The 16387-nt window shown below is 37.1% G+C and overlaps 1 protein-coding gene and 1 pseudogene across 3 annotated transcripts in view; one reads left to right on the top strand and one right to left on the bottom strand.

The window, feature by feature from the left end:
- HELLS (helicase, lymphoid specific) overlaps positions 1–14631 on the top strand; it is a 32350-nt gene extending 17719 nt beyond the window's left edge. For 2 of the 3 annotated variants that reach the window (XM_037497502.2, XM_037497501.2), the window contains exons 11-22: positions 704–900; positions 3043–3139; positions 4351–4512; positions 5511–5650; positions 5738–5876; positions 6878–6961; positions 7047–7166; positions 9062–9178; positions 9778–9937; positions 12040–12136; positions 12221–12297; positions 14075–14631. In XM_037497502.2, the coding sequence (XP_037353399.1) occupies positions 704–900; positions 3043–3139; positions 4351–4512; positions 5511–5650; positions 5738–5876; positions 6878–6961; positions 7047–7166; positions 9062–9178; positions 9778–9937; positions 12040–12136; positions 12221–12297; positions 14075–14169 (1485 nt within the window). In that variant the 3' untranslated portion in view covers positions 14170–14631. Of the gene's footprint in view, positions 1–379; positions 480–703; positions 901–3042; positions 3140–4350; positions 4513–5510; positions 5651–5737; positions 5877–6877; positions 6962–7046; positions 7167–9061; positions 9179–9777; positions 9938–12039; positions 12137–12220; positions 12298–14074 lie in introns of all 3 variants that reach the window. The other variant, XM_054690208.1, reaches the window with a different exon arrangement.
- Positions 7691–8106, bottom strand: LOC119234520 (cytochrome c-like; annotated as a pseudogene).
- Positions 14632–16387: the final 1756 nt, after the last annotated feature.

Here is a 16387-nt window from a genome sequence, read left to right as displayed (position 1 = left end):
ATTCTGCTATGAATGTATAAAATATGATTAAAGTTGCCATATTTCATACTGTTACCAATTTGCCAAATCCTGCTACCTAATTTTACCTACACTTGTCATTTAGGGATTTATATTCCAGAAATAGTACATATTTCTAAATTTTTATACAATAAAATAGAGGAACTCTTAAGTTTGGTCAGCATAAAAGAAGAAAGGTGTTAAAGGTGAGGTTAACATTATGAGCATAAATGGTTATGAAGATACCAATGAAATTCTCTCCAGAAGAAAAGGAAAACCTAAACAAACCAAGTGTTGTAAAAAATTGAGAACACCAGGAAATAGTGTTGATCTTAAATGTAGAACTCAAGAATGAAAATTCTAATACTATTTAATGTTTCAGAGCATGTGGAACAAGTAACGTTGAACTCACAGGAATCTTGAAGTATAATACTGACACCAAAATGACAAGGCAAAGGACTAGAGAAATCTTAAAATATGTAGTAGGTGAACTTTAATTATTCTGGCCTCATGAGATCTATTCCAATAACAAGTAATATATCAGTTTTAAGAATAACCTTATCCCATTTATAGATCAAAAGAAAACATCTTTATACAGATAGGCCCTTTGGTAAAATTGGACATCAGACCCTAATAAAGAGGAGTTTATTTTATAACTTTAGGGAAAATTGTGAAATTAGTAAAAAAATTTTCTCTCATTTCCTAGCATTGCTACTGGAAATACTTAATAGTAGATGAAGGACACAGGATTAAGAACATGAAGTGCCGTCTAATCAGGGAATTAAAACGGTTCAATGCAGATAACAAACTTCTTCTGACTGGTACTCCCTTGCAAAACAACTTATCAGAACTTTGGTCTCTGCTAAACTTCTTATTGCCAGATGTATTTGATGACTTGAAAAGGTAGGTAAACTGTTACTTAAAACAATTTTCTGTATTTTCCAACCTTTTCAGAATCTGTTCATTAATTGTAATTGATTCCTTTCTTCCGGTTAGCCTTGATTAAAATGATTTTTTTTTTTTTTTGGCAAGTTCTTGAAGTATATATTTTCTGCTTAACCCAAATTATGTAAGAGTAAGTAAGTGAAAAATCATAAGTTTTTGTTCACATCGACTAAATAAAAGCTCTTGAAGGCTGTCTTAAATAACTGTTAAAAAGTGGATTTTTCGGGCCTCCTCTGGTGGTGCAGCGGTTGAGCGCTGTGCTGCGAGGATGCCCGCAGCCTCTGCAGCGCTGGTTCGTTCCACGGCCGCCGGCGAGGGTCCCACCAAAAAAAAAAAGTGGATTTTTCTCATTTTGTCTTAAAACAAGCAAGTTGGATAGGCAGAATATAAGCTCTATCTGACCTATAAGAAAACCCAGGTGGATGGTGGCACAAGGAGTTAAGATGCAGCCTGTGAAGCTATTCGCAGCCACTAAAGCACGAATTTGATCCCCGGCCAGGGAGCTACCCACATGGCGCAGCAGACCCCTCCTGACTTGCCCACTACTCACCTTAGCAGTGTATTTCAGTACATCTGCCTGTTCTGTTCCCCACTCTTTCTCTGGTGAATCCTCTCACCCCCCACACCTCTGGCCTGTACCCCAGTTCTTATATGCATAAATAAATCTTTGAAAAAAAAACCCAGCTGTGGGCCTCCCCAGTGGCGCAGAGGTTGAGCGCTGGGTTGCGAAGCTGCCCGCAGCCTCTGCAGTGCCGGTTCGATCCCCGGCTGCTCCCCGGTCACTGGAGGTGGGTCCCGCATGGCATCCAGACCTCTCCTGCCGCCCGCTGCTCCCCTCAGCATTGTACTTCGGTCCTTCTGCCTGCTCTGCTCCCCGCTCTGGCTCTGGTGAATTCTCTCACCCTCCCGCGCTTCTGACTGTACCCGGTGCTTGTATAAATAAATAAATAAATCTTTTAAAAATTTAGATTTATTAAAGAAAATAAAAAACCCAGGTGGAAAGTTATTTTTAATAACAAACTTCTTAATATCAGAGCCACAAGTAAAACAAAGCTCTATCAGTTTCAACCTAGTGCTTTTTAATTTAGAGACTTTTAAATCTTAGCTTACATATTAAAAAAACAAAACCATACAAATAATTGTGAAAAAATTAGTATTCGTAGAATGGGTAAGAAAAGTTAAGAAGATAGAAATATTAAATTAGGAGGGCAAAAAAATGGCCTATACTTATTTTGATAACAGTAAAGGACAAAAGTTCATGTGGGAGAATAGCTATTAAAGGACAAGATTTAATGGTTTTATGCAGACCTACTGAGATAACATTGAGGTAGTACCTCATATAATCCAGATTTGGGAATAACTCACCTAGAAACTACTTCAATGTTAGTATTTCTCCCAGTTGGATTTCCTGACACTTACAGTGTTACCTAGTAAGACATACTTAATTGCTTATTTTAATAGTTTTTTTAATGAATACATTAGAAAGAACGAAGAATATGTGGTATAGATATTTATCAAGGCATGTGTATATTGAATTTTTTTTAAAGATTTATTTATGCATACAAGGGCTGGGGTGCAGGTCAGAGGTGCGGGGAATGAAAGGATTCACCAGAGTCAGATTGGGGAGCAGAACAGGCAGATTGGCTGAAATAAACTGCTGAGGGGATTCTCAGGTAAAACAGGAGAGGTCTGTTATGCCATGTGGGTTAGTTTCCTGGCCAGGGGATTGAACTCTTGCTGCAGTGGCTGCCACTAGCTTCACAGTGCTGAGATTTTAACCCCTTCTGCCAACAGGGAGGCCCTACTGAATTTTAAAAACATTAGTTGTGGTTGTTTATACTTAAAGAGAGAGACCATAAGGCCTTGGTTTGAAGTGAGTTTTCATTTCTGCATCTATTTAAATAATTTGTATCTTAATATTTCTTTTTGTTTATTCATACTATTATAAAATTTTGGTAATGCTATTTATAGATCAGAAATAATGTGCCTATCAGATAATATTCATGATTCTTATGTACAGAAATATAAAATTAAAAATATAAAGCATGTTAATATAATTGACTTATGGTATGTTAACTTGTAATCTTTTTTCTTTTCTAGCTTTGAGTCTTGGTTTGATATCACTAGTCTTTCTGAAACTGCTGAAGATATTATTGCTAAAGAAAGAGAACAGAATGTGTTGCATATGCTGCACCAGGTTTTGACTTTTTCCTTCTTATTCTGCTTATTGTAGACTCAAACACTATTAAGGGAACCCTAGCAGTTGTGATAACCCCTGCATCTCCTTTCAGACTTTGAAAAATGAAGATTCCCTCACCCCAATTTAACTTAATTCGCCTGCCCTTCCTCCACTCCCAGGGTTCACATGACTTCTAGCAACATTTAAATGCTTTTTGAAATTTTGCCCTTTTCATGTGTTTTCACTCCTAATGTTTACTGGTATTTTGGTCAGTTTGTCAATAATACTTGCATCATTTAGTACTTTATGTTGCCTTTTAGGATTATGTGCTTAATATCCCACGCAGATAGTGATAATGTAGTTTCTGTCCTTTTAATACTTGATAGTATTTAAGAAAAAAAGGTATAAGGGTGGGATATCACTAACGTGGATATAAAGTAACTAAATTAATAGTCAGATAAAGACAAGCTTAAAAACTAACCCTTTATAGCTGACTACAGAACTAAAGCAACAAGGAGGGGAGTGGGTGAGAGAAAGGTAAAAAAGGGAGGGAAGCACAAAGGGAGGGAAGCACAATGGTCTATGGTGATAGAATGTGGGTGCACTGAAGTGCTAATACCTGATAGGGGTACCCCAGTGTTACCTCAGTTAAAAATAAATTAATTTGGAGAAAAGGGTAGTCCTAAGAGCATTAGTTAGAGATAACAATGCTTAGGAATCTTGTTTTTCCTTTCATTTGTATGCATTTTTTTTTTAAATAGAGGCATGTTTTTATTTATTTATTTATTTGTTTGTTTTGTTTACACATGCACTGGGTACAGTCAGAAGTGCGGGAGGATGAGAGAATTCACCAGAGGTAGAGCGGGGAGCAGAGCAGGCAGAAGGACAGAAGTACACTGCTGAGGGGAGCAGCGGGCGGCAGGAGAGGTCTGCGCGCCATGTGGGACCCTCCTCCGGTGGCCGGGGAGCAGCCGGGGATCGAACCGGCGCTGCAGAGGCCGCGGGCAGCTTCGCAACCCAGCGCTCAACCGCTGCGCCACCGGGGAGGCCCACATTTGTATTCATTTTTAAAATGTTAGTTTAAAGTGTTATATACATGAAAACAAATTCCCTTTTGAGCTAAATTATTAAAACACATATTTTGAAAAAATGAAGTATGAGATATGGGGGAGAGTATCCACTCAAAACAGGAATGTTTTAATATTCATGTGTGTTCATTTAAATTTTAGATTCTAACACCTTTCTTACTGAGACGATTGAAATCTGATGTTGCTCTTGAAGTTCCTCCCAAACGAGAAGTAGTTGTGTATGCACCACTTTCGAAGAAACAAGAGATGTTTTATACAGCCATTGTGAATCGCACAATCGCAAACATGTTTGGATCCAGTGAGGTAGAGTGGCATTGAAATATACTGTAAATTACAGTTAATAGGGAAAAGTTCATGTTTGATTTTAGTCTTACTGCTTGTCACCTGTTCTCAGCATTAACTTGAGAGTGAACTTCGAACTGGATTATAAATCATACAGCCAGTACCAAAAATTCTCTCTTAGTAAGTCTATTGTCTACTAAAATTGAAGTGTTTGCTAATGCATTAATTGCTTTGTAGTCATGTGGAATGCTGATTAGGATTTCTCATGCCTATCCCAAGTTAACCTTAATCATGTTATCCCCTGGTTGCACTTGGAAATATATATGAATAAACACATAGTAGTTTGAAAATGCCCTATTATGTACTTAACAACTAGATGTTCCCTCTCCCCCCAAATAGTCCCTTTACGTTTCTGATAGCCCCCAAATTTAACAGAAACACTTTATTTGAGGGAAATATTTTCGTTAATCACCCACCATATCCCAAAAGATGGAAGTGCAATGTGATTATTTTGTAAATGAAGATTAGGAAACATTTAAATGTTCAGGTTTTTGCCTATCTTACATACATGTATTGATTTTCAAAATGCTTTCGGTTATATATTTTGATTTTTATAACCATTAGATTCTGTTCACCTATTTTCATTATAATCTGGTTTTTAGCTGTTAGCAACTTAAGAGTAGAAGTATAAGTAACGAACACATTGTAGTGTTAATACCATTCCAAAGATTATATCCTCTGTAATGCTGATTTATGGAGCCTTACTTCATCTCTAAGCTATTTTATCCGTTCTTAAGTTTTCAGTTATGTGAAAGCATTTATTCTCATTCTCTGATAATTGTCATCAGTGTTGACATAACATCAGTTGTCTATGGATACTTGATTTATGGTGATGATGAAGGCAAAAATTAATTTTTTAAGTCAAAACATTTTATGCCTAAAAATATGCCTCAGTTTGTATATATGTATAACTTAAGGGTATATCTTTTAACACATTTCTTTAATTTGTTCTTTTTTAGAAAGAAACAATTGAGTTAAGTCCCACTGGACGACCAAAACGGCGAACTAGAAAATCAATAAATTATAGCCAAGTCGATGATTTCCCTAATGAATTGGAAAAATTGATCAGTCAAATACAGCCAGAGGTAGAACGAGAAAGGTGTGTTTAAAAATAAATTTAAGTGTGTTTTAAACTGTGGTATGTTTTGTGTTTCTTACATTTGTGGATTATGTGTGTTTATGGCAGAACTGTTATACAAGTGAATATCCCTGTAGAATCTGAAGTTAATCTGAAGCTGCAGAATATAATGATGCTACTTCGTAAATGCTGTAATCATCCATATTTGATTGAGTATCCAATAGATCCAGTCACACAAGAATTTAAGGTGAATACCGTTTAATAATGTAATGTTTCAGTTTTTGTAATTTTGTTATGATTATGGAAAGTATCATTTGTTATTATTTAAATAAGTTTCCTATTCGTTGTATGATGATTGTAATTCTTCCAGTAAGTGAGACTGTCTTCTCACCCTTAAATTCAGAGAACTTTATGAGTTAGAATGAAAGTCATTGTATATTTAACCAATATTTATTGGGGGGGGAGAGGTTATCCTAATATTTTTATTTACATATTTATGTGAATATTAAATTGAGAGTACTGTTGAAAATAATGTTTTTATTTTGGAGGTAGTTGTCAGCTTTTCAAAATTCCTTTTAGTTGATGTTCAGCTTGCTGAAAATCAGTCTGACTGTTCATTGCTGAAAGCAACAGATAGCAACATGACAACCAGAAAGTTGATACTGAGTTGTGGGCTTTCAGATTAAGTGAAAAAAAGTGTCTTTTGGGGCAGTTGATAGAAAAATAGCATCGTATTAAAATGACAATTCTACCACCTCGTTTCATAAAACTTGAGAGCAAGTTTTCTCACCCCTGGTAATACTGACATTTTGAGGCCAATAAGTCTTTGAGATGTTTTGTAATATCCCTGCCCTCTACCCACCAGATTCTAGTACAATAATATCTGCCCCTCATTGTGGCAACCTAAAATGTCTCCAGGTATTACCAAAAATACTCTGGGGGATACAGGGCAGAATTGTCCCCATTTAGAGCCATTGCTTTAACAATTTTTTGTTGAGTAATAAAGATAGTCTGAGAAGGTGGTTGATATTCATCAGAAGGAGGGAAATTTCAGTATTTTAAATATTTACACTTAATAAGCCCCTTGGTTTCTTTATTAAAAAAATCAATTTCAAATTTTTAGAAAGTTTTACTGGGACTTGCCATTAAAATTAAATTGTACACATGGTTTTCAAAAACAAGTTATTAGTGATTATTATGATTTTTTTTAATGTGGTTTGTTTTTTTTCCCCATTGCCCACTTTTAAGATCGATGAAGAATTAGTGACAAATTCTGGGAAGTTCTTAATTTTGGATCGAATGCTTCCAGAACTAAAAAACAGAGGTCACAAGGTAGAACTTTTATTGGACTTTTTGGTTGTGTGATTATCCTTTGTTTTATCAAAATAGGTAGTACTAAGCTATTTTTGAATTTTAGGTGCTCCTTTTTTCCCAAATGACGAGAATGTTGGATATTTTGATGGATTACTGCCACTTTAGAAATTTCAACTTTAGCAGACTTGATGGATCAATGAGTTATTCAGCAAGAGAGAAAAATGTAAGACTGCTTATACATACTGAATTCTTATCTATAGCTTCTTTTTTTTCTGAGGTAATGTTCAAAATAGACCTACAAATTTATAAAAAAGTATGAAAGGCCAAACCTGCAATGCTGTCAACAGTCATTTTGATTTAGTATTAATAATTCTTAATGTTTCTAAAATTATATATTCTGGCACAGCCTTACAGAATATTACCCCACTTAATTACCATTGTGAGAATATTGAAGTGATAAAATGTTTTCTCCTAAATTTTTGGCTTTTCTCTACACCCCAATATTTTATCAATAGAATTTCAAATATACAGCACTTGATAGAATTTTATAATAACCACCTGTAAATCATGTAGAATTTGATTTACAATTTTATAGTTCCTTTTTTTTTTTTTTTTTTTTCATTTAACCACAAGTCAATCTTATTTAAATCAGGACTGTCAAACAAAAAAAATTCTATCAGCCATTCATGATCTGAATTCTGGTGTATGAGCTCAATTTAAATATGGTACACACAAAAAAGTCATGAGACATTTTTCCTTTATAATAAATAAGGCAGTGCCAACTATTACTCATTAGTAGCTTTCTTGAGATAAGCTATCAACTCTGCCCTTTCTGACTTCTTCTTAATGCCAGCGAAGATCATTTTTGTTCCAGGGATGTACTTCTTGGGATTCTCCAAATACTCCATCAGTGTGTCCTCTTTTCAGGTGATGCCTTTGTTCTTGTTGGCATCTGTGTAAGAAAATCCAGGGGCCTGACCTGTCTTTCGCCCAAAGAGACCATGGAGATTTGGCCCAGTTCTGTGCTTGCCTCCCTTTTCCACAGTATGGCACTGGGCACACTTTTGAACAAAAATCTTCTTGCCCTTCTCAATGTCACTCATTTTTAAATTGCTTTTGTCGCGGGCGACACGAAGGTCAGCGCTTCCAAGCCGGAGTCCCGCTCCTTTATAGTTCCTTTTTTAATCACATATCTATAAGGTAACTTCAATTTTAGTTCCCATTCAACATTCCACCTTTTTGATTGCTTTTCAGAATAAACTACAGATGACACGTCTCTAATTTCTTAAGCATGTTGTCTTTTGGAAGTAAAATCCTGGAATGAATAAAATAAAGGGTTTTTTCCCTGAGTTGTCATGAACACATATGTATGTGTGAACTTAACCTTCTGTTGAGTTGTCAACTCAGAAAGTTCCTCATACCCTCTCCCTGTCAGCCCATCTTCCCTCCCCACCCTAACTCCCAGTCAGCCACTCTTTTTTTTTTCCCCAAGTCAGCCACTCTTTTTGAAGAACGATAGCCTCAATTATTTTTTCTGAATATTATATTTTGTCCCTTTAACTTACCTTGTAATGATTGGGGTCCCCCCCCTTTTTTTTTTAAAGATTTATTTATTTATGCATACAAGAACTGGGGTATAGGCCAGAGGTGTGGTGGGTGAGAGTATTCACCAGAAACAGAGTAGGGAACAGAACAGAGAGGATTCACCAGAAACAGAGTAGGGAACAGAATAGATTGACTGAAATACACTGCTGAGGGGAGCAGCAGGCGAGTCAGTAGAGGTCTGCTGTGCAATGTGGGTCACCTCCCTGGCTGGGGATCAAACTCGTGTTGCAGTGTCTGTGGATAGCTTCATAGGTTGCGCCTTAACCCCTTGCTCCATCAGGGAGGCCCCTGATTGGGTCTTTTTAAGCAGTTTAAGATGTGATTCATACAATAGGTATTTGGAAAATAAATGGAATTGACATGAGCATGTTTTATTAGTTGGTGTAATTTTATAGATCTCAGTTAACCAGTTTGGCCAACTTGAATAAGCCGTTAATCATGTAATTAAAAATCATTTCTTCCTTCGTTTTATTGATTATTTAATTCCTGTGTTTGTATCCATTTTGCTTTCAGATGCACAACTTCAACACAGATCCAGATGTGTTCATGTTCTTAGTGAGTACACGAGCTGGTGGCCTGGGCATTAATTTGACTGCAGCAGATACAGTTATCATTTATGATAGTGATTGGGTAAGTTTACATCTAGCAATATGCTGATTATATTTTCATTCTCGATATTTAGCATTTCCTTCTATGTGCACATTGTGATCTCATTCATTGTGAAAGATATCATTGTTAGGGCCTCCCCGGTGGCGCAGCGGTTGAGTGCTGGGTTGCAAAGCTGCCGGCAGCCTCTGCAGCGCCTGTTCAATCCCTGGTCTCCAGGGGAGGGTCCCACATGACTTGCAGACCTCTCCTGCTGCCTGCTGCTCCCCTCAGCAGTATGCTTCGTCAGTCTGCCTGTTCTGCTCTCCCCTCTGGCTCTGGTGAATTCTCTCACCCTCCTGCACTTCTGACTGTACCCAGTGCTTGTATAAATAAATAAATAAATCTTCAAAATACCCAGAGGAGAGTTTTTTTTTTTTAAAGATATCATTGTTAGATAAGAATAACTTGTCAGGTATTCTGCATTCAAAAGACTTGGATATGTTATCAATGAAGCCTCTCCAGAAGTCAAATTAAAACAATTAAAAGTTTCTGATTGGTTCATGTACTTGAATTTACCCCATAGTATTAGTTTAAGTAATTATAACCTTAACCTGTTCAATGTTTTTCTTTTCAACTTTAAGAATCCCCAGTCTGATCTTCAGGCCCAAGACAGATGTCATAGAATTGGTCAGACAAAGCCAGTTGTTGTATATCGTCTTGTTACAGCAAATACTATTGATCAGAAAATTGTGGAAAGAGCAGCTGCTAAAAGGAAACTGGAAAAGTTGATCATCCACAAAAGTAAATACCAGTACTTTTTTGCTTCTGTTGTGTGTTGGAATTTTTGTTACCATTTTCTTTATAAAAGAAATTAGTGCAGGGCCTCCCTGGTGGCGCAGCGGTTGAGCGCTGGGTTGCGAAGCTGCCCACAGCCTCTGCAGCGCCGGTTCTATCGCCGGCTGCTCCCTGGCCACCAGTGGAGGGTCCCACATGGCGCGCAGACCTCTCCTGCTGCCCGCTGCTCCCCTCAGCAGTGTACTTCGGTCCTTCTGCCTGCTCTGCTCCCCGCTCTGGCTCTGGTGAATTCTCTCACCCTCCGGAGCTTCTGACTGTACCCAGTGCTTATATAAATAAATAAAATAAATCTTTTTAAAAAAAAAAAAAAGAAAGAAATTAGTGCACTTTGATCAGTGCAGGATTTGAGTAGATAGTGTGGGATATTTGGAGTTATAAAGGCAATATTAAGTTAGTGACTATAAATGTAGAAAAAACATTAGCATATGTCTACATGAGGAACCGAGGAACTTAGAGGCTCAGGGCAATTTTGAAGTGCCAGTCTACACTCTAATGGGTGTTTCACTGACTTAAACCTATACTTGATAGATTTGCCTGCCAAAAAAGCTGAAGAAAAAATTCAAATCTTTTCTTGTAACTTCAATATATTAAATATTAGATTGTTTTAAAGATACTGAGTACTAAAAAATAGTCTAGTTTGTTGAACCCAGTTTTTCAAAAACTATTTGATGCCAAAATGCTCTTTAGTTCTGATCACATTGCTCCTTTACAAATAATTTTTTTCAATCTACAAAAGTTTTAGTAAGCAGTTGTGTCAAATTTGGTGTCTGCCTCACCCATGGCAGACATAAAGCCTAGGACCTTCCCTGGTGGCGCAGGTGGTTGAGCGCAGTGCTGTGAAGCTGTCCCCAGCCTCTGCAGCGCCTATTAAATCCGGCCGGTGGGCGAGGGTCCCACATGGCGCAGCAGACCTCTTCTGTCTCACCTGTTGCTCCCCTCACTGCTGCTCCCCTCAGCAGTGTATTTTGCTGGTCTGCCTGTTCTGTTCCCCTCTCTGGCTCTGGTGAATCCCCTCACCCTCCCATGTATCTGGCTTGCATAAATAAATAAATAAATAAATATTCTTGTATAAATAAATAAATCTTTTTTAAAAAAGATATAAAGCCTAGAGAAATTGGAAGCATTAGAATGCTGAAAGTCACTATTTTATGCTACTTTTCTACTTGAAAGTACTCTCTCCTGGGTATCTGATTTTGAAGGCAATATGGGTTGTGTTTTAGACATCATTTATTTGACTTGATGGAACCTTCAGATTATAGCTGGAATTTGCATTGGAGAGAGGAAAACTAGTAAGATTTTGTTTAATTTTTTTCTTGAGCTCCTGTAGGAATTTGAATAATGCAATAAATAAAATTGTTTATTGCATTAGCTTAATTAGCTAGATTTATATAGTTTTAACAAATTCTATTTGCAGTATTTTGAGAGATTTTCCGAGAACAATGAGAAGGGAATTTTTAAAGTGTTGGCAGGTTTTTGAGTACATACAATGGACATATGGCAAAATGCCCAATCATAAGTGTATAGGTTAATGAGTTTTGAGAAACATGTGCTCATGTGTAATCTACAAGGTAATAAACTTTTCCCTCTTTCAAGAAAGTTTCCTCATACAGCCTTTTCAGTCATTACCCATGCCCCCTTCTCCCTCACTAGAGTACAGTCACTTAAGATATCTGTCATATAACTTCATTTTTCCTTTAATTTCATAGGTGAATTAATTTGTATTTATGTATTTTTTTGGTCTGGTTATTTTTGTTCAACGTAATATTGACATTATGTTTTGTAAAGTTTTTGTCTAAGTAATTGCTGAATACTGTGTTGATCATTCTGTTGATTAACATTGGAGTTTGCAGGTTTTAATTCTTATAAGCTGCTCTTGTCAATCCATTTGTGGGCACATGCCACTAGGAAAGTATAAGAATAAACTTTATAGTGGTTGGTTTTTTTGTTTGACCTTTTTAATGAAAATTAGTTTGATTAGTTTGTAGTGCATCCTATTTTGGCTTAAAAAGCAATTTTGAATATTGAGTTTCTTGAAATTTTTTTTTTAGATCATTTCAAAGGTGGTCAGTCTGGATTAAATCAATCTAAGACTTTCTTAGATCCTAAGGAGTTAATGGAATTATTGAAATCTAGAGATTATGAGAGGTAAGATTTCTTATTTTAGTTTTGAAAAAATAATATTCATAGTTTTGATTTATCTGATAGACTTGAATGTTTTGTCGTCTGTAGGGAAGTAAAAGGATCAAGAGAGAAGGTCATCAGTGATAAAGATCTAGAGTTGTTGTTAGATCGAAGTGATCTCATTGGTAAGTGTCTCTTCTACTTTTACTGTTTTTGTGTGTATAGAAGATCTAGGGTATAGGCCAGAGGTGCAGGGGGTCAGAGGATTCACCAGAGACAGTGGGGAACAGAACAGGTGGACTGACTGAAATACACTGCTGAGGGAAGCAGCAGGCAAGCCAGGAGAGGTCTGCTGTGCCGTGTGGGTAGATCTCTTGCCAGCCGGGGATTGAACTTCTGCTGCAGTGGCTGCGAATAGCTTCATAGGTTGCGTCTTAACCTCTCGGCTACCAGGGAGGCCCTGGTCTGTTTGTTTGTTTGGTACAAGCACTGGGTACAGTCAGAAGCACGGGAGGGTGAGAGAATTCCCCAGAGCCAGAGCAGGGAGCAGAACAGGCAGAAGGACCGAAGTACACTGCTGAGGGGAGCAGCGGGCGGCAGGAGAGGTCTGCGTGCCATGTGGGACCCTCGCCGGTGGCCGGGAATCGAACCGGTGCTGCAGAGGCTGCAGGCAGCTTCGCAACCCAGTGCTCAACTGCTGCACCACCGGGGGAGGCCCTGGTCTGTTTGTTTTTAAATGAGAAATCATAAGGGATCGTTTTAGTCATTTTTTGAAAGAGTGAGAGCAGTGTTTTATATTGTAGCACATTTAACCAGGGCTGTTAGCTAGATGACATGGTGAGAATGGGGGCTTGGGTTTTTAAGTTTAGCAATGATACTACGACACTAACTAATGCTTTTTATGGAGAAAATTATGCAGCATTGAAGGACATTACCAGAAAGACTGAAAATTATTTAACTATTCATGGATATGGATATTTAATACAAAAATAAGTTGGTATTCCCCAAATTAATATTCTTCCCATTAATCTTTTAATTAAAATTCCAATATGACTTTCTAAAAAACTATAAAAAACCGGTTTTGGGGCCTCCCTGGTGGCGCAGGTGGTTGAGCCTGGTGCTGTGAAGCTGTCTGCAGCCTCTGTAGCCTGGGTTCGATCCTGACCGGCCAGGGAGATGCCCACATGGTGTGGCAGACCTCTCGTATTTCTCCCGCTGCTTTCTTCAGCAGTGTATTTCAGTCTGCCTGTTCTGTTCCTCGCTCTGTCGCTGGTGAATCCTCTTACCTTCCTGCACATCTAGCCTGTATCCCGGTTCTTGTATGCATGAATAAAAAAATAAACTAGTTTTGTTTAAATTAAGGTTATAATTTAAGTTAAAAACATATATGTCTGATTAAAGGGCTAAGGGCCAGGGTAATTTTGAAGAGCAACAAAATAGTCCATACTAGGTATTAAGACAAAGTCAGATTAATCAAGGCATTGGATTAGCTTATTAAATAAGATAAACTTACTGTTTATTTTATTAATGTTTTCTGTTTAAAAAAAAAAAGGCCAGTGAATATACAAAGATGATCCAACCTCCCTAGAAATCAGAGTAATGCAAATTAAAGGTTTAATTCACATTGACAAAAAATGTAAAAGACCACATATTGACAATGGGAGTACATATGAATTTTTATGGTGTCTTGCTTTGCATCTTTTAAATTAACCATGATTGACCTAGCTAATTTGTTTCAGATTGCGTTCCCTGGATGCCAATTCTAATTGTAATGAGATCAGTGTACATTTCTGTTCTTATTATATTACTTAATAATTAAGGATAAAATGGCCCATATTTTGGTGGGGTTTTAAAATTTTAAACAGTGATTCATGTTTCTAACATTGGATATCTTAAGATTTATTAGGGTCTTTTACTTTTAAAAAAATAAATACTGTACCTCTTTTGATATTTTTCTCTTAGATCAAATGAATGCCTCCAGACCAATTAAAGAGAAGAATGGGATTTTCAAGATACTAGCAAATTCTGAAGATTCCAGTCCTGAATGTTTGTTTTAATTTGGAGCTAAAGAATATCTTTAAAATATTATTGTTTATATCTAATGACATATCTTTGTTGGTGTTGAAATTAAGATTGTCTACCTTTTTTGGTTATATCAGATTATATAACTAGTACCATTGCATAATTAATAGATAGTAATTATCTGAGCCTTGTTAAGAGCAAAGACATATTAAGCCTAGGTTTTCAGTTAATTTTTCAGACTCTGTAGTACTCTTTAGGTACAAGCTGATGTGTACTTAACCACTGCCAGAATTAATCACTCTTCCTGTGGAAGTTTAATAAATGCCTTTATCCCCCTTTTAGCAATACAATCATGGGCTTTTGGTACTTAAGCTATGGAGCAGGCTTTTGATGGGGGAGAGATTGGGATTCTGTTTTCTGATGTTTTAATAAGAAATTGTTGGATTTTAAGGTCTATTTCTATAAAATAGTTTGCTGAATAAATATTTGTTATAAGATTTCACCAAATCATTTTTCAGAAAAAGAATGGCTTGGGGTAAAACAATAGCAACAGTATTCACTGCCATTGAGATTCCACATTATGCTGATTTGGTTTCACTCACTAGTGCTGTACACATATGTTATATAAAGATTTCCACTGGACATTGAGTTGATACAGAGAAGGCTGAAAGAAAATAGAGGTTTTTGTTTTTTTTCCCATTCATGTGTGCAAGAACTGGGATGTAGGCCAGAGGTACGGGGTGGTAAGAGGATTCACCAGACACAAATAGGGAGCAGAACAGGAGGAGCTACTGAAATACACTGCTGAGGGGAGCAGCTGGTGAGACAGAAGAGGTCTGCTGCACCTTGTGGGTTAGCTCCCTGGCTGGGATGAAACTCACGTCACAGTGGCTGGTAGATAGCTTGATAGCCCTGATAACTTTAGCCCCTGAGCCACCAGGGAGGCCCTCCAGTTTAAATCTTGATTGATTTCTTCTCTTTGCTAAATTTCTAGCAACACGTTTGCTCTGTTTTCCTCACTCTTTTGGTTTCCCTTCCTGTTTATGTCATAGGTCTTTGATCCCTAGACTTTAGAATGTCCCTAGCATGTCTTGGGACTTCCATTATAGTCTTAACTCCTTCCTTAAATACCATCTATGTGATGACAAATTGGTGTCTCCAGTCAGAATCTGATCTGCCCAAGGTTCTCTTGGAATGCCTTTGACATTTTTCTGTGATTGCCTGGTAATTATCCCAAATCTGAATTTTCTTTTTTCTCCAGTCCAACTTAGCCTCTCTGGCATCTTTCTTGTTTCAATAAATGGCAATTACATTTTTCAGTTGTTACGAACAAAAGTATTGGTGTTCTTGACTCCTCCCCTTTGCTCACATTTGACATCTGACTGTACAAGAAATTAAACTTCCTTTTCTATATATATATATCTCATGAGTCTCAACATATCTACATCACTGTCATCCTTTATTGGCATATCCTTCTGCCTTCACCCTTCTTCCTGTTTATCCTCAATCTAGCAGAGTTACTGTTTCAGTTCAACCAGATAATTGTCACTCTTTAGTCCAAAATCCTCTGCTGCCTTTGCAAATGTCAATAAAACCATTGTTCTAGGGATGTTTATTTCATCCAGTCAGGTGGTTTGGTTCTTTCTGAGTTTAAAGTTACGTCAACTAGACTGCAAAAGGCTGTCTTTTTGTCCTGGTAAAGTTTACACTGAATTGTGAACTCAAATTGAAAGAGCACAAAAGTACATCTGTAAGGGTAAACTTTTCTGACCCCCATTTTAATCAACTGGTGACATAATTATTAACTAAAGGTTTTTGGAGATACACAGATGAGGATGAACCATGCAGTGTGGATTCATGGCACACATTCAGTAACTTGGGTGGACTGAATTTTTGCTTAGAGGGGATTGTGCATGAGTCAGGAGATGTGGGTTCTAGTCTAAGCTCCACTCTCTGCAGATACTATGCCCTCTGTCCAAGTACTGATTTTTCAGGCCAAGTGGGAATGGTGGGAATAATTTTATCTCAGCAGAGGTAGTTGAGAGAATCAAGAGATAAGATAAATGTGAAAATTCATGAGAAAACCAATTTAGTCTTGAAAAAAAATTCCCTTACCTGTAGTTAAATAACTGTACTGTTCAATTGCAGTTAATCAAAATATATCCTTATAGAACTTGTTTGTATAGCATTGTCATTAGTGATTAGTAATGTATTCCATTCTGTTGATTTTTCAGTCCCATGACCACTAAACAT

The sequence above is a fragment of the Talpa occidentalis genome, unplaced genomic scaffold, assembly GCF_014898055.3.
Source record: "Talpa occidentalis isolate TD23 unplaced genomic scaffold, MPIMG_talOcc4v2.1 talOcc4.8, whole genome shotgun sequence".
NCBI lineage: Eukaryota > Metazoa > Chordata > Mammalia > Eulipotyphla > Talpidae > Talpa > Talpa occidentalis.
The sequence above is the reverse complement of the archived record's forward strand: the minus strand, read 5'-3'. Positions and strand labels throughout refer to the sequence as shown.